Genomic DNA, 20085 nt, shown 5'->3' with positions numbered 1-20085 from the left:
TAGATATTTTCTAGTTTTCACAGAGCTTCATTTAAGGAAGAAGGAAGTTAGTAAAAGTGCGATGCACAGTGATGTTTTCTCAGGTTAAAATATTGCCTCTCGGGCCAGTCCCGTGGCTTAGCAGCTAAGTGCGCGTGCTCCACTACTGGCGGCCTGGGATCAGAACCCCGGGCGCACACCCACGCACCGCTTCTCCGGCCATGCTGAGGCCGCGTCCCACATACAGCAACTAGAAGGATGTGCAACTATGACATACTACTATCTGCTGGGGCTTTGGGGGCGGCGGGAGGAGGATTGGCAATAGATGTTAGCTCAGAGCCGGTCTTCCTCAGCAAAAAGAGGAGGATTAGCACAGATGTTAGCTCAGGGCTGATCTTCCTCACAAAAAAATATATATATATCACCTCTCAATCTGGGAAGTGAAGAGATTGTTGGAACCATTGACTGGAAAGGAGTGCATGTGTAGTTGTAAGAACATTATCCAGTCTGTTTTTATAACTTAAGTGACAAAGTTGAATAAACATGTAGCTTGTGGAATCTGCAGAGGATATTAGCAGGAAGCATTGCACGTAAGTTAGTATGGTTAAGAAACATTGATCCTGCCGTGTGAATTTAATTGGCTCTACAGTATTTCATAATTTCCTTGGCCTGATGGACATTTAGGTTGTTTATGCATTAAGTTGTTTATACATCTTTGCATACATTGTTTTTCATTAGGTTATGCTTTGAAGTGGAATTGTTGAGTATATACATTTTTTAAGGCTTTCAATAAGTGTTGACAAATTATCCTCCACAAAAGCTGTATAAAGTTCTTCCACTGTATATTGCTTTGTCCATATCCCCATCATTGAAACAGTGGTCATTTTCATGTTTTTTATTCTTCACCAGTTTAAGGGCAAAACATCATTCCTTAATTTTGATTGCTAATGATAATAAGCAGTTATATACATTTACTGGCCATTTTTTATGTAAATTACCAATTTTTGACCTTGGTCATCTTTCAAGGGAGGGTATTAGTATTTTTCCTAGTGACTTTTAAGACATTTTATACATGAAGGATAGTAACCTGTTGTTTTAAGATGCAGTTTTCTCCCCAATATACTTTTTTTAACCTCCAAATATTTTACTTATTACTTAGTCAGATCTGTCAACCTTTCTTTGCTCTTTGCTTTGGTTTTTATACCTAGAAGCACCTTTTCACTTCAAAATTATGTAGAAATTCACCGTTGTACTTTATTTTGCTGCTTTTATTTATTTACTTTTAAATATTTAATTATTCTCTCTGGAATTTACTATTGTATAAGAAATGAAGTTTCAGTTCTCTTTCCAAATGGTTATTTGGTTCTAACACCGTTGGATTTTACTATTGTTTTGTGGTTTGTTTGAACCTTGGGGGTGTTCTTGAGTTTGTGACATATTACCATTATAGGTCATGGCAAGGCCCTTTCTTTAAGCAAGCAAACATGCACATAGGTGTGCAGGCTCACATGAGTATTACCTTTTATTCTCATGACATGTCCCATTCACCTCTCCCTGCAAAGGTAACCATTTGAATGTGTTCTTGTAACATGTATTTTGCTTTTTATTTAATTGTGGCAAAATATTGTATAATATTCAACTATCCAGCAGTTTTCAGGTGTACAATACAGTATTGCCGACCATATACACGTTGTTGTGCAACAGGTCCCTGGAACCCCCCAATGCTACATGACTGAAACTCTCTACCCACTAAACAACAACTTCCTACCTTCTTCCTCCCACAGCCCCTGGCAACCACCATTCTACTGTCTGTTTCTATGAGGTTGACTACTTCAGATACCTCGTATAAGTGGAATCATGCAATATTGTCTTTTTGTGACTAGCTGATTTCACTTAGCATAATGTCCTCAAGGTTTATTCATGTAGCATATGACAGGAGTTTCTTCTTTTTAAGGATGAATAGTATTCCTGTGTGTACACCACATTTTCTTTATTCATTTTTCTGTCAATGGATATTTAGTTTGCTTCCACCTCTTGGCTATTGTGAATAGCCTCTTTGAGATCCTGTTTTCAGTTCTTTAGTGGATATACCCAGAAGTGGGATTGCTGGATCATATGGTAGTTTTATTTTTAATTTTTTTTGAAGAACCTCCGTACTGTTTTCAAAGTAGCTGCACCAATTGTGGGCTGTGGTTTTAAAACCTTTATTGAAATATACGTAGAAAAGTGCACAAAACATTAGTGGATTATCATGCAGCAGACCTCTAGGTCAAGAAATAGAACTTCTTACCCTTTCATAAACCCTACTCCTTCCCCTTCCCAGTCACTCATTTCTCCTTCCACTCATTATCAGCCTCTTACAAGCTTGTCTTCTAACACTTAGTTTGACCTGTAGTTTTAGAAGTTGTTGTAAATGGAATCATAAATGGAATCATACAGTATTTTGTTTCTCAGTATTATGTTTGTGCAGATATAATTTGCTCATTTTCATTGCTATATAATGTTCTTTTGTATTACTATACCGCAGTGTATTTATCGTGTTGTAGATGCAGACATTTTGGTTGTTGCAGTTTGTGGTTATTAAGAATAATGCCGCTGTGAACATTCTTGATCATGTTTTTTGGTGCACAAAGTCCTGTGTGAGATTTTGTGTGATGGGGTAGGCATTCGGTTTTAGTACACGTCACAGTAAAAAGTGGTTTCTGCCAATTTTATTATCATGAACAATATATGAAAAGTCTGACTTTTCCACATCTTTCCCAGTGCTTTGTATTGTTGGTCTTTTTAAAATTTCAAACATTTTAGAGGTTATGAGTGTATCTTATTGTGGTTTTAATTTGTACTAACACTGAAGTTGAGCATCTTTTTATGTGTTTATTGGCCATTTGGTTGGATATGATCTTTTGTGGAGTACCTACTGAAATCTCTTGCACATATTTTCTGCTGGGTTGTCTGTCATTTTTCTTATTGATTTGTAGGCTTACTTTACGCTTCTTTGAATATGAACTCTTTGTCAGTTATATTTGTTAAAAGTATCTTCCATTCTACAACTTGCCTTTTCGTTTTTCTGAATGGTATATTTTGACAAACAGAGGTTATTAATATTAATACAGTTTATCATTGTTTTTCTTAGGCTTATTGCTTTTTCTGTCCTGTGTAAGAAATACCAGGAAGATACATATTCCTGTTATCTTTTAGAACTTCACTGTCTAGTATGGTAGCCGCTAGCTCCATGTGGCAATTTAAATTTTAGTTAATTAAAATTTAATTCAGAGTTCACTTCCTTAGTCACAATAGCTATTTCAAGTGCTTAATAACCACATGTGGTTGATGGTTACCATATTGGACAACACAGATACAGACTATTTTCATCCTTGCAGAAAGCTCTGTCAGACTGTATTGTCCTAGAACTTAATTATCGGATATTCACATTTATATATCTGACTCACTTGGAATCAATTTACATGTGTGGGTTGAGGTAGTAGGGGTTAAGGTTAGTTTTATTACATGTGACTTGCCAGTTGATCAAAAAACATTTAGTGAAAAGACCATCCTTGTTCAGCAAGGCCACCTTTGTCATAATTCAGGCCTCTTTTGGGCCCATCTATTCTATTCCATTGTTGTATTTGTCATTCCTCTCGAGTACCACACTGTCTTCTTTACTTTGCTTTAAAATGTGATCATAATAGTATTTATATATTTATGGATTCTCTTTGTGTCTATGTTGAAAATGTGTGATTTTGTTTTTGTGTACTATTTTTTTAACGTGAAGAATACTATTGTCTCACATCTTATGTCCTACTTTTTTCGCTAAGAGCTATGTTGTCACGATCCTTCTGTCTTGCTATGTGTGCATCTAACCCATTCCTTCATATTTCTGCACCAAACTCCATGCACCAGGTTAACTCCAAACTCCCTTTACTATACCAGCACCATCTTTTATTCATTGTATTTGCTGCTGTTATTGTTCATTTAGAAAATCTATTGATTGCCTGTTACATATATGTTGTATATGTAATAATGCTAGGCATTATTACAGGCAGGGGTAAAGCACTTCTATATTTATTATAGAAAATTTACACAAGTAGTTTGAATGGTTAGAAAAATTGTCTACCCATTGTCTCTTAGTGATCATAATGGCAAGCTAAGGAAAAAAGAGAGAGGTGCACAAAGCTATGCAAAAAAACCCAAATATGAGGGATTGTAGAATGTATCACAGTTCTCTATGATTGTAGGAAAGTTTTTAAAACAAAAACAAGAACGCCTTCTTTGATGCATTCTTGTTCAAGTGGCACAGTGTTGAGGACATGGGATTACGTTTCCTTTTCTTCATAGTTGCTCACTGTACTTAGTTCATGTGGAGAACAACGTTGTCATGATCATTATAAGGTAAACACCCCTCCCCAGGTTTTAGGGAAAATCCCACTGTTGGCTAAGGGTCCAGCTCCCTGCAGTCTGCTAAGTCAGTTTCCACTTATGCATCTGTTATAGGGCCTCTTCCATTTGTTACTGCTGCTGTTGTCTCTGCTATTATTCTTTGTTCATGTCAATTTGTCTTTAAAGATTGTTCTACTGTAATTTTAGTGGAGTTTCAGGAGAGAGTGGGTACTAATACATGAGCCCAGCCTGGCATCTTTAACTTTCTGGACATAACTTTCTCTTTGTGTGATACATATTTTTTTCCTGTTACAAAGAAACAGGAAACAGGTGCTTCTTGCAGTCGATTGAAACTGCCGAACACCTCCATGATTTGTTTTTGGATCATGTAATAAATCATGTTTAGACCCATGTAGTTATTCTTGAGTTTTTAGGATGATGTTCTTTTTCTGTTTTAGAAAATATTTTTATATTTATGTACTTATCTTTACTCATCATTAAATAGCATGACCCATGTAGACTCAGTTTTTGCATATAAATGGTGTGTGCTCACCCTTGACTTTTTATATTGCTTACCTGAATCATATGGACCTTAATCAGTTTCTACTTTTGACTGAAGTTTCACATACAGTCGTTACTTGAAGATAGTAAGAGATTCTCTCTCATTATATCTAGGACCTAGTGTACATGGTACTATAATTTCTTGCTTTAAAACATAGCATTCATGTTAAAAAATGAATTGCTATTTATTGTGGTTTTCTTGGAGAGTATAGTGATAAAACTTTTGAGACTGGGTAATTTTAGGTGGAAGATTTATGGAATTTCTTCTAAAGTGATATTAGCGTATACATATTTAATGGATTAGGTTGTCTAATTTGGTGTAAGAGTATGGCAATGAGACCAAGGTTCTGAGTTTGATTTTCACCCCTTCCATATCCCCAATGTGGAATGTGTTCTATGGTATGCTCTGCATTCTTAATATTGGCAAATCCGCTCAATAATAATTGATACTGCTATCAGAGGGTCCGAATAGAACTATAACAATAATCAATTCAGAAGATTAAGCTACTGGAAAAAACAACCCAAAACATATGCTTTCAAGATGATTCAGTAAGGTTTTCTTTTTATATGGAGAATAATAATAACTAATGGGCCATTTTTATTATAAGTAATCTTAAACATTTCATTTGATAATTCACTTTTATTTAAAATAGTTGACTATGAACGATATCTTCCATTTAAACTATTTTTCTGTAGGTTTTTCTTTGAACTAGTCTTTTAATATTTTTGATGGAAAGGTTTTTAATCATGTGATGATAGGTTAAAAGATGAAATTCTGACCATGGTTATAATTCTCACTTTTGCTAAGGTGTTAGTGTTAACTGAAGAATTTCACAAGTAGTCTCTTTATCCAATAGCTTAATCTATATTCACTCACACTGATACTAAAAGAAATAAATCAGCGGTGTGTGCTAGGCTCATAATATAACAAGACTAAGGAGGGTAAGCAGTTGTTGATGGGGCTGTGGGGTAAGATTTGCTGGGTAATGTTGAATGTGGACTTAATGAGTAACAGCTCTGTAACAGTGGTCTTGGGGTGGGAGGTTGGGTCATATGATGCCATTACATTTATTAGAGCTCTTAAAGAGTTTCTCGGCATTGAAGTGACCTAAAGGCAGGCATCAGAAAGGGAAAGGAGGAGGACAATACGTCCTATTAAGTAACTGACTGAGACTTGACCCTAGAGTGTGCAGAGAAAGGTGTGCCTCAGCTAGCTGTTTCTGACAAGCTTTTCTTATTTAATCTTTACTTTTTAGATGAACTCCCTTTTTATGGGTGCTCAGATTTTTTATCACTATGCCTCTATGCTATTTAATATATAATGGTAAATTAGTAATCAAATTGATCTATATTTTAATGTCACTTTACTATTGAATTAGGCTTGATTATTAGGCTTTATTTAGTTTTTTCTTTCAAGCTTTCTTATTTCTTCCTTGAAAGCCTTTAAATATAAAAAACAATGTAATTATATATCAGATGCAGGTAATAAATTAACCGAAATTTGCAAGATCTGTTGGAATTCATTGCATTTAACTATTTTGAAATATTTCTCAACAATGGTCCAAATATTTTTGTTTCCATTTTAGAACAAAATCCAGTCTCATAGCAGAGGAGAATATAATGTTTACAGCACCTTTCAGAGCCATGAACCAGAGTTTGACTACTTGAAAAGTTTAGAAATAGAAGAAAAGATCAACAAAATTAGGTGGTTACCCCAGAAAAATGCTGCTCAGTTTTTATTGTCTACCAATGGTAAGTATGAACTTTTTCTTTTCATGTGCCCACTTGTACACAGATCTTGTAGGGTACTTTTCCCTTTTCAAAGAGTAATGGTTGTTAAGAGCTCTCTGCAAATAGACATTTGGAAACATTTCTTCCCCATACAGGATGTAAACTCTTCCTTTTTTTATTCTATTTTGTAAATTCTATGAAGGAGATTCTCCGGTGTCAGTTTTCTTTCAGCACACGATTTGTAATGGAAAGAGTGGGCTTTACCATTGGATTTGTCAGATCCTATTTCTGCCCCTTCTTGGCTTAGTAGCCTTGGGCAGGTTACTAACACTAAGCCCAGTTTTCGTCGTCTACAAACGGGAGGTGCTAATTTCTATATTATAGTATTGTTATCAGTATTAAATGTGATAACTCCTAATGTACATAATCAGTGCTCAATAAATGTTGATTTCCTTTTTAAATTCTACGAAAAGTATTTCAAACTGTAAATACTAAAAACTCGGTCAAAGGATGGTCTCAAGGATGCTCTCCAAGAGAGCACTCTTCTTACTTGATCTTCGTCCCATAAGGATAAAAACTGGAATTGACTTATTGCCTTTTTCCCAACAAGCCTTGTGATTGAAGGAAGATTTCTTCATATTATACTGTTTTGGCTTGCTCAGGAAATTAAGGAATTAAGTGAGGGTTAGAATTGTGTAATGTCTTAAAGTCCTTTATGACAAGTTAAGAATTGGGTAATTTCTTTTTGTTCTAAATTTTTTTTCATAGGAGTTGTTGTGACTTGGTTTATTCTTGGGGACGTAGGTCTTGAAGAGAGTCATTAGAGTGATTGAGGGATACTTTCAGATTCTGGGTAGCCATAGTCTGTAAAAATTTAGATTAAAACTTTTTTGAGGCTGGCACAAGGGTTGGGGAAAACCTCTCATATTTTCTCATCCTCTCACTATTATTAAAATCAAATTTTAGCACCTAGACCTTGCCATTCTTGACCATTTGCAGAATGTAAACTCAAGTGACTTCTGGGGTGACATGGTAGAAAATACTGAGTGTTTTTAGGCCTCATTGCCCAGTGTATTGAGTGCTTGGAAGTGCATTCCATAAAACAGTGCCACTAGCTGACACCATAAATGTTTGCCTCCTCTTAGGTGCTCGTTTTTCTGATCATCAAAGCTCTCCCCAACTAGCCCATTGAAATTTGTACTCTCTACTCTCTCTTTTCACATAAACTGCATTCTCCTCTCTTCTCCTTATTACAAGAAAAATAAATAGAAGTATGAATTTAAAGCCTATAACTCAGCAGCATCGTAGATGGAGGAACTGTGTTTACTCATGTCATATGTTGGCCTCTAATCTTAATTCAGTTTTTATTTATATAGTAAACTAAGCTATTTCAAATGCACTTCAGATACTGCTCTTTTCTTTGACATCAAATAATACATAATTATACTATTTATATATTTTCTACTTTTGGAAGTAAATGTCCCAAGGAGGTATGTTCTTATACATTTCATGTATTGGAGTATTTGTTCCTAATAATTTTGACAGTTCACTTCTTATAGGCTAAATCATTTTACTTGTTGTAATGGGGAATTTTAAAAATACAGGCTGAAATAGAATAGTAATAATGAAATTCTATATACCCAGTGATTTTCAGTTCATAGCCAGTTCTGTTTCCAGGTACTTCTTCCCCTCCTTCCCAGTATTATTTGGAAGCAAATCCCATTTCAATTCACTTATGGATTGAACCTTAAATATCTTTCGATTCTCAGTTTATACCCATGTGTGTCTTTCATGCAGGTTTCCATGTGCTCTTCTGTGGTTTGAAATAAGCAAGGCAACATATAAGGCGAGCCTTTCTAGACACTAAAAACTACAAGGGCTCAGTGGAGGGAGAGACCACTAGGAATTCTAGTGGTTGGGTCAGGGATATGTGAATCTGTGCAGTTTTTTTTTCTGTAGACAAGAGTCAACATTGTCTCCCAAATATATTTACTATATAAATTTGAAAAATAATTGATTAATAGTACAAATTATTTCAAGGGGCACTACACAATGCATTGTAGGTTTTTGTTTTTTTGTTGTTATTGTTGTTAATGAATGCTAAATAAAATACAACTGTTTGGGGGCTGCATTATTTTTTTGTGCCAAAAATAGAGTCCAATGTGGAAGGATAGAATGGAAGTTTTACAGACTATTGTGTCTGGGCATGATTGGATAGGAAAAAGGATGAGATGAGTGAACTTGAGCTATGTGTGAAAAGCTTTATATTTTAAAAAGAGAAAAAGCAAATATGAGAAGATGTCAACATCTGTTAAATCTGAGTAATATTTTATATTATTTTGTATGGTCTTCTCTGTGAGGTATAGCATAATAATACTTCCTCCCCCTAAATGTAATGGGTCTTTTTTTTTTGCTGAGGAAGATTCACCATGAGCTAACATCTGTGCCAATCTTCCTCTGTTTTGTATGTGGGTGGCTGCTGCAGCATGGCCACTGATGAGTGGTGTAGGTCGGTGCATGGGAACCAAACCCAGGCCACTGAAGTGGAGCGCGCCAAACTTAACCACTAGGCCACAGGGCTTGCCCCTGTAATGGGTCTTTATACTCATAAAAAAGATTATGAGTATAAATAATCTGTGGAGATTATTTACACTACTGCTATGGGAGGATGGTAGAAAAATAGGATCAAACATTCCAGCTTTGATTATCCAAAATTGATCTTATTTTCATCTTCGCGTTGGCTTTCCATTATCGTCATAAACTGTTCAGTGTTTCCCAGATTGTTTTCACTTAAATAACTTCCTAGTCACCTTCTTATGATACTAGTTCACTTACTGTTTCTTCAAGTGATTTTATTCTCTTTCTCTTTAATCTTCTTTTGCCTTTCTCTGAATTCTCCTTGATTCCTCCACACTGCGAAAACATTCAACTCAACCTGTTAACCATGGTCTTGAATACATGAGTAATACAAAGTTCACTTGTGGGTAGGTTGTGTTTTAACAGCTTGTTAATAAGAAGCTTTTTGGATTTTATGTGAAGCTGCATTCCCACAAAGGAAACTTGGTAGCATGGTTTTCCCTGTCCCAACCTTCTGCTTGTAGCAAGAGGAACTACTGGGACTTGTGGACTTCTGGAACACTTCTTTAGTTGTTAGTGTTGACAGTGTAGGAAATCACCACAGAGCAGTACTTCTTAACCTTTTGGAAGTAACAGATCTGTTTGAGAATCTAATAATCCCCTTCACAGAAAAGTGTGTATATCCACATAATCTTGCATACAGTTTTATGGAGTTTGATTACAGGCCCCAATCTCCAGATAAAAAAGGCACAACTCTAGAGTAGAAGAATTCTGATTTTTTTTAAAAAAAATTTTATTAAAATATTATTTTATTTCCAACCTGCCTTGTCCTCAAGCACTGCACTGATATTGTGTAGTACTTCTGTATCCTGTGTTTATGCTATTAAATTATTTTTACCTCTGAAGTTACAAATTTTATCATTTTAAAATTTTTGTTTTGAAGTTTAATTTGTTTTAAAAAATATTTACCAAATTTTTCATGATTTTTTAAAAGTATTTTCTTCCTATAAGACTATTAGGAACCACCAATTAATTTCATCTCATTTGAAAGTTTGATAAGTATATTGTGATTTCTTTATCTGCATCTTTAATAAGGATGATGAATTTGAACAGGCCCATAAGACAAATAAGGGGATTGGGTGGCATGGGGGATGAACTTGTCATCCTCATCATCTTTAGATGATAATTTCTCCCAAAATACAGAATTTTGGTTTGACTCATTTATGTTACAGATTTGGGGACAAGTAAAATATTCTGAAATATATAATTCTTGACCTAAATTATATAAATATATATAAACCAAACAGCACGTAGAAAACACATGTAATTTAACTACAGTATAACTGTAAACAAGATTACATAGGGTTTAGATGAAATATACTAGATTACAAGTTAATGAAGTTAACGGTTTTTCTCTTTTTCCCCTTCATCTTCATGAAGGGCATCCACAGGGGCATCTAGCATGCTCTTCTCTGCCAAGCAGAGAGAGACGGCCAGGCTAGAGTCCCTGCTACCTCTCTATGTGACAGAGTTTTGTAAAGTAGCCTTATACACTATTTTTTTACATTGTGTTTTGCCCATTTGCTTATGAAAGACCATTAAGAATATGATACTTTTATATGAATGCAATTTTAGGATTATAACCCAAAGTATTAAATAAACATGCATGAGTCCATAGTGATATAAATAAATGATTTACTGAAAAAGTGGGGAGAAGGGATTCTTATAGAATTCCAAATAATATGTGGATTGATACTCCTCCATATAGGGAGTGTAACTTAATTCTCCCTTTGAGTGAGGACTGGGTTTGGTGACTCACTTGGGAAGAATAGAGTGTGGCAAGGGGGAAAATAGTAATGGTGAAGTGGAGAATCCTGGCAGATGCTGCCTTCACCTGGTGATCAAAGCTAACAAACATCACCAGGGGAAAACTCGGGTTGGTATCACGTGTACCCTCACTTCACCTCTGGTACTCTTCCTAAAACCCCATGATCCCAGTCTGATCGTGAGAAAACAGTGGACATAACCAGTTGAGGGTCATCCTGCAAAATACCTCACCACTGATTCTCAGAACTATCAGGATGGTGAAAAATAAGGAAAGTCTGAGAAATTGTTAAAAGTCAGAGACTAAGGATACTTGACAACTAAATGCAGCGTTATTTGGATCCTGGATGGGATCCTGGAACAGAAAAGGGATGTTAGTGGAAAACCTGGTGAAATCTGAGTAAAGCCTGGAGTTTAGGTAATAGTAACGTACAAAGTTAATTTCTTAGTTTTAACAAATGTACCATGGTTGCCTAAGATGTTGACATTAGAAGAAACTGGGTGAAGGGTATATGGAAACACTCTGTGCTATCTTTGTAACTTTTTTTTTTTTTTTAAAGATTTTATTTATTTATTTTTCCCCCAAAGCCCCAGTAGATAGTTGTATGTCATAGCTGCACATCCTTCTAGTTGCTGTATGTGGGACACAGCCTCAGCATGGCCGGAGAAGCGGTGCGTCGGTGCGCGCCCGGGATCCGAACCCCAGGCCGCCAGCAGCGGAGTGCGCGCACTTAACCGCTAAGCCACGGGGCTGGCCCTCTTTGTAACTTTTCTGTAACTCTCAACTTAATTCCAAAATAAAATTTTATTTTTAAAAATACTATTTTATTTATTCTTGATACCTAGGAATTTTGTCTTGAAGGACTTGGGGACATATGCTTTTAATCGGTCAATTTTTTCAGGCCCTGTTACTGTCTTATGAATTCCTAGTACAACAGGGGAAACGTTAGATTTAAACAGAGGCGTCCAGGCCTATGAAGGAAATTTGTGGAGTCTTTGATAAGATCTGCTGTGAAATGTGGGACTAAGGGAGATAGATATTCATTACCATTTTTATTCTAAAAAATAGGTTGTCTTAACTGACTTTGTTGTTTGTTCTCTTTTAAAAATTAAATATTGAGCATATATATGTTTGTATGTATGTATAGACACACAGTGTTTACATACCTATATAGTTCCCCCCCCACCCCCCCAACTTTATTTATTTTTAAAGGATAAGAACCTGGCTGTGACTTGATTTTAAGATTAGATGGAATTTTGTGAGTGCCGTAAACATATAAATTTGCAATTTCTGTACTGTATTTCTATGCGTATGTGCTTTTATTCACCTGGTAATAGAAAATTTGTTTTTTCTTAAGTCAGATACGGACCTTTTTTCATGGGATCCTTTTAGGTGAAATATGAAGTGGCATGTTTAAGTATACTTGAAAATGTTTTTCTTCTGTCAGTATTACTCTTTTTTTGAGGACTTTCTTCATTGTCTCCCCCAGATAAAACAATAAAATTATGGAAAATCAGTGAAAGGGACAAAAGACCAGAAGGGTATAACTTGAAAGAGGAAGATGGAAGATATAGAGATCCTACTACAGTCACTACACTACGAGTGAGTATAGAAGAAAAAATGATGTTAATTCTGATGAATAGTGTTCTTTGTTCATATTACGTAGTCTAGATCCTGAGCAGAACTTAAATAGGAATAATTACAGTCTGTCCCCTCCCAACAATTCTGTACCTAGATAGGACATTAAAAACTCCCATTTTAATTAGACCCGGACAACATCAAGGTCTCACTGTGGCCGGGGCAGAACCAGGACTCAACACAATACTGTGTTTTATTATGCCACACACTCTTTTGCTCTCATGGTTTGAATGTCAGCTATTACAAGGTTAACTTTCAAAATTAATTTTATTTGGAGATCAAAAAAGTAGAAATGGACCAAATCTTCTAGTTGTACCTAAAAAATATCAAGAATTAGATACTCTGGGCTAATTTCCTTTTTAGCCACTTTGATTTAAACCATAAACGTATATTAGCTTTGTAAGTCTTTTAAGCACAAGATTGGAACTAGGAAGAACTGCAAATTCTAATAGTATTGCTATCTGTGAATTAAGGTAAATTGTCCAAATTATTCATTTTCCTTCTTCCCATTTCAACACTTTAAAGGATCAACATCAGTTGCTTCTTAAAATTAAATCTGTATAGTAGTATACTGTTTTATATTCCCTCAAAAACTGTGGTAATGAAGAACCTTAAGTGCTATTGTAAACGATGAACGTTTTGTAATGACTTGTTTCCGTGTGTCTTATTGCCAGGTGCCAGTCTTTAGGCCCATGGATCTAATGGTTGAGGCCAGTCCACGAAGAATATTTGCCAATGCTCATACATATCACATCAACTCGATTTCTATTAATAGTGATTATGAAACCTATTTATCTGCAGATGATTTGCGAATTAATCTTTGGCATCTGGAAATTACAGACAGGAGTTTTAGTATCCATTTGGTTTCTCTTTTTTGGTGTTTGGTAAAGACATGTTGTGCCCACACTGGATTTCTTTTCATCTCTCCTTAGTGTATTTTGATTCCTTCGTTTTATAGTGGCTTCTTTGTTTATACCACTTTTTCTTTGTTGTATGAGTGATTAAACACCAGCTGAAGTTATTTGATAAAGGGTATAATGTATTGATTTAAAAATTAGATTTCTTGAAATTTTAAGGAATTCGTCTGTTGTATCTATGAAAATACAAAATTTTTTTTTTTTTTTTGCTGAGGAAAGATTTGCCCTGAGCTAACATCCACTGCCAGTCCTCTTTTTTTGCTTGAGGAAGATTAGCCCTGAGCTAACATCCATGCCAGTCTTCCTCTATTTTGTATGTGGCACACTGCCATAGCGTGGTTGGTGAGTGGAGTAGGTCCATACCTGGGATCCGAACCTGCAAACCTGGGCTGCCAAAGCGGAACGTGCAGAACTTTGGCCACGGGGCCAGGCCCTAGAAGTTTTTTAATGGTTGAAACAAATTTCTGGAGTATGGTTCTTAAAAATGTTTTTAACTATAAAAATATTCTCGTTAAGGTTGGAAAAAAATTTATGAGTCATGATGCTTGATGGTATGAAGTCAATAGAAATACTTCTCCAAACCCCATTTTCATTGTTTATATTATCCTCCTGAAATTTTTCTGTGTATATACAAGTGTGTGATATATAAACATATATATCTGGCACACAGATATGCTATATACATATAAATATAGAAATGTATATAAATATATATATTTTAAAGTTCTTGATAAATGTTAGCAGCTATTACTACTATTGTTAATATAAGTATTTCCAAATAGATATCATTTGAAAAATGAACACTTGACTATAATTCATACTCTGCCAATAGTGTATAAAAGAGCCTGTTTTCCTATACCTTTACCAGTCTAGTTAGTGAAAAGTCCTCTTTTGTTGTTTGAATTTGCATTTCTTTCATCATGAGTGGACTTGAGCATTTTTTAATATTTATCAACCATTTATATTTCTTTTGTTCTTTTCTAATTTTTCCATTGGATTTGTATATATTCTTTATTTTTTGGTGTGTTTTAAAGCACTTTTTTTAATGTTAAGTAAATTAGCTCCATCATTTGTGGTGCAAATAATGAGCCCCTTTTTTGCCCCCTTGAGGATTTTTTCTTGTTTTGTTTTGTTTGGAATGTACACTAAGTTCTCTTAATATTTAGGAAGATAAACTTATCAATCTTTTCTTTATGGCTTCTGGGATTTATATCATACTCAGGAAAAAAAGACTTGCACATTCTTTTTTTTTTTTTTTTTTAATTTTATTTATTTATTTTTTTTCCCCCAAAGCCCCAGTAGATAGTTGTACGTCATAGCTGCACATCCTTCTAGTTGCTGTATGTGGGACGCGGCCTCAGCATGGCGGGAGGAGTGGTGTGTTGGTGCACGCCCGGGATCCGAACCCGGGCCGCCAGCAGCGGAGCGCACGCACTTAACTGCTAAGCCACGGGGCCGGCCCAAGACCCGTGCATTCTAAAGTGATTTCAAATTTGCCCATGTTTTCTTCTAAGATTTTTTTTAAGCATTGAAAGTTTTGATTCCTCTGAGATTTATACTCATAAAGAGTAGAATGCAATTCAGCATTAATACTTGTGCTTCAGTCTATGAATGAATTTTAGATTTGAGAAATGTAAAATTATATTTGCTCTTTTTTCTAAATGGAAGTTCCTTAATAAAATGCAATCCAGATATTGTGGACATCAAGCCTGCCAATATGGAAGAACTAACAGAGGTGATTACAGCAGCAGAATTCCATCCAAACAGCTGTAACACGTTTGTATACAGCAGCAGTAAAGGAACTATTCGGTTATGTGACATGAGGGCATCTGCCCTCTGTGATAGACATTCTAAACGTAAGTTTATTGCATCTTTGTTTTGAATGATAACATTTTCTTTTAGTCTGAAACTAGCCTCAGACATGGTAAACAATATTCACATAGGTTTACAAGTCTTAAACCTGTGTTCCCAGGATCTCCTGTACCCTTTGTTAAGCTGCCTAACTCCACATGAGGCATAATAGGTTATTCTACTGGAAGGACTTACAAGCCTCTCTCAGGGATATGTCTGTGGATGTCCAAGTGGATATATTTTTAATGGAATGCTTTTCTTTGGCAACTTGGAGTGGGGCTCTCCAACCCTATATTCAAGTAGATCATTCCTTTCTTTCCTTTCCTTCCTCCCTCCCTTGTTCTCTCCTGCCCTCCCTTCCTCCCTTTATTCCTTTCTTTTTGAGATTCCTAGGAAGATTTCTTCTGAGAAGAGGTTTCATTGGCTTTAAAAAAAGTTTGAAAAGCACTGGGTTAAAAATTAAGGGCTTTCATTATTCTTGTCTTCATGTTTTTGAATATTTTAAAACTCATGAAAATTGGTACGTGCCTGTTATCAAAATAATTTTACCTGGCCTCTGAAAAATGCTGGTATGAATTTGGATGGTGAGAATAGTGTGTTTCCTGTGGTGACAATACAGGCAAAGTCAGTGAGGTGTATGCAGAACCTACGAACCTGGGGCACTGAAGCCCGAAGTCCTGGGTCCGTCTGGTTCTGCTAAACTAGCCCCAGGACTCTGGAAGTGTGTTACATGCTTGCTCATCTTCAGCTTCAGTATCAAATCATTCTCTTAGGAAACTTTCAGGGAGATTATGTTGTTATAGCCAGAGAGATGTTTTTCAGTTCTTTATTAGCCTGTCATTTTTAGCTCACTGTTACAAAGTTGGTGAATTGTTTCAGCAAATGCTTTGTCCAAGCCAGAATATTATACAAATTGCCCTTTTTTTTTTTTTTTTTTTTTTTTTTTTTGCTTCTTTTTAGTGTTTGAAGAACCTGAAGATCCCAGTAACAGGTCTTTTTTTTCTGAAATCATCTCCTCTATTTCTGATGTAAAATTCAGCCATAGTGGTCGATATATGATGACTAGAGACTATTTGTCGGTCAAAATTTGGGACTTAAATATGGAGAACAGGCCTGTGGAAACATATCAGGTATTTGCAGTTTTTTCTTTCAATGAGTGTATACCCAATTTTCTTTTGTTTATAGAGAAGGATTTTGTATTATATGTTAATCCTAATACAGTGTTTGTTCACCATTAGGCTTTTTCCTTCAGAAGTTCATGAATATGTTGCTTTTCCTTATGTTAAAATTTATATATACTTTTATAGGTTGTGTTGTCTATTCAATTTTGCTACCAGTTTTGTTCAATATTGACAACTTTTTTTTCCTGCTTCTATCTGCATTTAAAGTGAGGAGGGAAGAGCACTCTCTCTCAAGGTCTGAGGGGAGAGGACTGGGGAGAATGGCCCGTCCTAGTGGAGGTGTCCTGGTTGGAGTATGTGCAGTGATAGTTGAACTAGAGCTTACCTTTGGTGTGCTGAGTCAAACGGACGGGCATTCTGCCTTTTGGCTGATAACTGTTGTCTTAAGCTAAACGAGAAGGGCTTGAAAGCCCAGTGGGCAGCTTTAGGAGTTGCCTGTCTGTTGTGGGATGTCAGTTCTGGGTGCTGGTCTTGTCAGCTGTCCACTACCATTGGTCCCTATCCCTTTCCTCTAGAGAGGAGGATGAAGGTGCACACAGGTGAGAACAGGGTGGAGGGCCGGCAGAAACCTGTGTTAGGCCCTAGGCTACAGTATAGAAAAACACTTAACACTGCTTTAGGAATACAGAATTTATAAATGATACCTTCCTTCTGTTGTATGTTCTCAGTAAAATTAGAATGATATTTCTCAAACTTTTTAATCCTCCTTGACAAACATAAACCACTTAAGATTCTCAATGGTATTTGAAAATTCAGAATGAATGCCATGTTGAAACAAAAGCAAAGGAATACAATACTGTTTTGTTTTCCAATTACATTTGTGTAACTGCCAAGATTCTGATCTATCTTCTAGTGATCTTCACCACCCCCACCCCTTCCCCATTCCAGTTGAGAATAATTGATTTGAACCCTAACTTCATATTCTTAAATTGTTTGGTGAGAAACCCTATATGTGCATTCATTCTAAAACTTTGCTGAATTGTTCTGATTTACCTAATTTTACCTGATTTGCAGTTTCCCTGCCTATGCTGAATTAGATTAGAGATTGAGAGTAGAGTCCCGTCATACTCAGATATAGCGTCTGCAGATTCATCTATTCTTGTTCAGTTTGTGTAAGCATCTTGCTGAGCTATGTGTGATTGAAGGGTAATTTTGATCTCACTCATTTTTTGCCTTACACGTTCACTTTCGATCCTAACCCCACATGAGTTGCATTTCCTCTCTGTTAACAAATTTTCACTTAATGTCACATTGGCATGGCCTGAATCATTCCACTAAAAGTTGAAATGAACAGTTAAAATGACTTTAGGTTGTTTTGTAAAGCACAGAGAATTCTAAGCCTTTAGAAGGTACCTACTCTTTTCCATCATCACTTCTTTTTAAGGTTCTTGTAAGTGAAAAAGGAAAGTGAGATAGAGCCTCCTTTTTTTCTCTCTGATCACAGCAGATGCTTGGGAACTTTCCTTTGTAATTTAACAATATTAATATTGAAATGTATCATTTCTCAGAATACTTTTTAAATACCAGATTTATTTATTTTCTAGTTTATCCCTTTGTGAAATACTAGTGAGTATATATAGAATAATGTTTCAAAGAAACAGAGGTACATTTTCATTAGCTTTTGATATTGCATTAGTAATATCAAGTGATACCAGATTTTTCAGTGATGCATACCTAGAGTGACCATGTAATTTATCACCAGACTGGGGCATGATCATGGTATGCAGAGCATGGGCACTTAGTGATAATATACGCTTTAGTTATTTGTACCCAGAAGATGCTATTTAAAAAGGAAGTAAAGCACAGTATTGAGTGTTTTTATCAGCAGTTTATGGGCTGAAAGCCAGGTGTTAGCATATTCAAATATTGCTGTAATATTCTTTAATTAGTTTCTTATCTGTGCCATTTTCGAAAGTTTTCTGGCCTAAATATTTAGTCAAGCTTATAAAGAGTACACGTGCCATGCCCAGAGGGCTATTTTTCTGTGTTATACAGTAGGAAAATATGTGTTCATGGAAGGGGACTCGTGTGGAAAAGGATAAAACGCCTTTATTGTTACTAAGGGAATTGTGTTTTAATAAGATGTGTATGTGTCTATATATGCCGTTTTTTTAAATAAGGACTGAAGTCATTTTTCTAATTTCATTCCGTAAATCTTGAGGTGTAAACTAAGTGTGTGTGTATATATATATAATATATATATTTTTATGTTTTTCTCCAGGTGCATGAATACCTCAGAAGTAAACTTTGTTCACTGTATGAAAATGACTGCATATTTGACAAATTTGAGTGTTGTTGGAATGGATCTGACAGGTAATTGATTTTAATTTGAACCTTTCGTTCAAGTATGAATTTTATTAGAGAAAAGAAACTTACAATTTCACTCCTCCTGGTATGGTTGCCCCATTCACTAAAAATATGGCCAACTTTTTTTGGATTGACATAAATTACAAATCTTAACTTCATTTTTCCCCAGAGTTTCCTTGAAATAAATTTAGTAATCTTATAGCAATATTGGCAGATAAAAATTAAACATTGTGTTTTACTAGTAAATGTGAAACTATACAAATTCTAGATATCATAAATTATGATTTAAATTTCTTTAATATTTTCCCTTTCATGAACCAAATCAGTAACATTTTTGACATGCCAATGGTTAAAATGGTGAAATTTCAGTTTGATTATGAGTACCATTATTTCTGAGGATAAGTAAGTCTTAATCTTTCAATTTTTAGTTGTCAATATTTATTTACTATTTATTATGAATAGAAGATAGTAAAAGAAAACAATTTTGGAATTACTTAAACTTGACCTCAAGATTTTAGAGGTACTTTATTCAACGATAGTTTTATCACTGAAGCTTTGATATGATTCGAGTTTCATGGTGTTATAGAGGATAATGGAACTTGGATCGTTTATCTTTTGTCTGATATTTAAAATTATTTTTTATCTGATTATAATATGAGGCCCAGTAATAGGCTGGCCATGGTAACTTTAAAGTAGGAATAAGCAAGCTTTGCCTTTGAATGCCACTACTAAAGCTAAGGCATCAAGAAGGAAAAAGGAAAGGAAAGAAGAGAGAAGAAGGAATTAGCAAATTTGAAGAGAAAGAAGATATTGATATAATAGGATATGGTGCACTGCTACAAGTAGTTCTTCCTCACATTGTGTAAACATATTGTTAGCAGTTGTAAGTTCCATTATCAGAAAAAACTTATTTCTCTTAACATTAAAAAAATTTTTTGAAATAGTATCAAACTTAGAGAAAATTTACAAGCATAACACACCTCTTACTTAGCCTCTACTCAGGCTCCCCTGTTGCTTTTTGCTGTGTCAGTCTCTTCCCTTAATCTCTCTCTCTCTCTCTTTCTCTCTCTCATATAAACACACACAAACGTTTTTTTTTTTCCAGTTTGGAGTATACTCCAAGCATGATGCTCATTGCCCC

The 20085-nt window shown here is 35.3% G+C and overlaps 1 protein-coding gene across 5 annotated transcripts in view; it reads left to right on the top strand.

Moving 5' to 3' along the window:
- Positions 1 to 20085, top strand: part of PPP2R2A (protein phosphatase 2 regulatory subunit Balpha) — an 89457-nt gene that overhangs the window by 66125 nt on the left and 3247 nt on the right. For all 5 annotated transcript variants that reach the window (XM_058550486.1, XM_058550485.1, XM_058550484.1 and 2 more), the window contains exons 4-9: positions 6504 to 6669; positions 12540 to 12652; positions 13363 to 13540; positions 15297 to 15461; positions 16417 to 16586; positions 18859 to 18950. In XM_058550486.1, the coding sequence (XP_058406469.1) occupies positions 6504 to 6669; positions 12540 to 12652; positions 13363 to 13540; positions 15297 to 15461; positions 16417 to 16586; positions 18859 to 18950 (884 nt within the window). The remainder of the gene's footprint in view (positions 1 to 6503; positions 6670 to 12539; positions 12653 to 13362; positions 13541 to 15296; positions 15462 to 16416; positions 16587 to 18858; positions 18951 to 20085) is intronic.

This window comes from Diceros bicornis, chromosome 11, assembly GCF_020826845.1.
Source record: "Diceros bicornis minor isolate mBicDic1 chromosome 11, mDicBic1.mat.cur, whole genome shotgun sequence".
Lineage (NCBI taxonomy): Eukaryota > Metazoa > Chordata > Mammalia > Perissodactyla > Rhinocerotidae > Diceros > Diceros bicornis.
Note: the sequence above shows the minus strand (reverse complement) of the source record. Positions and strands in the feature narration are given on the sequence as shown.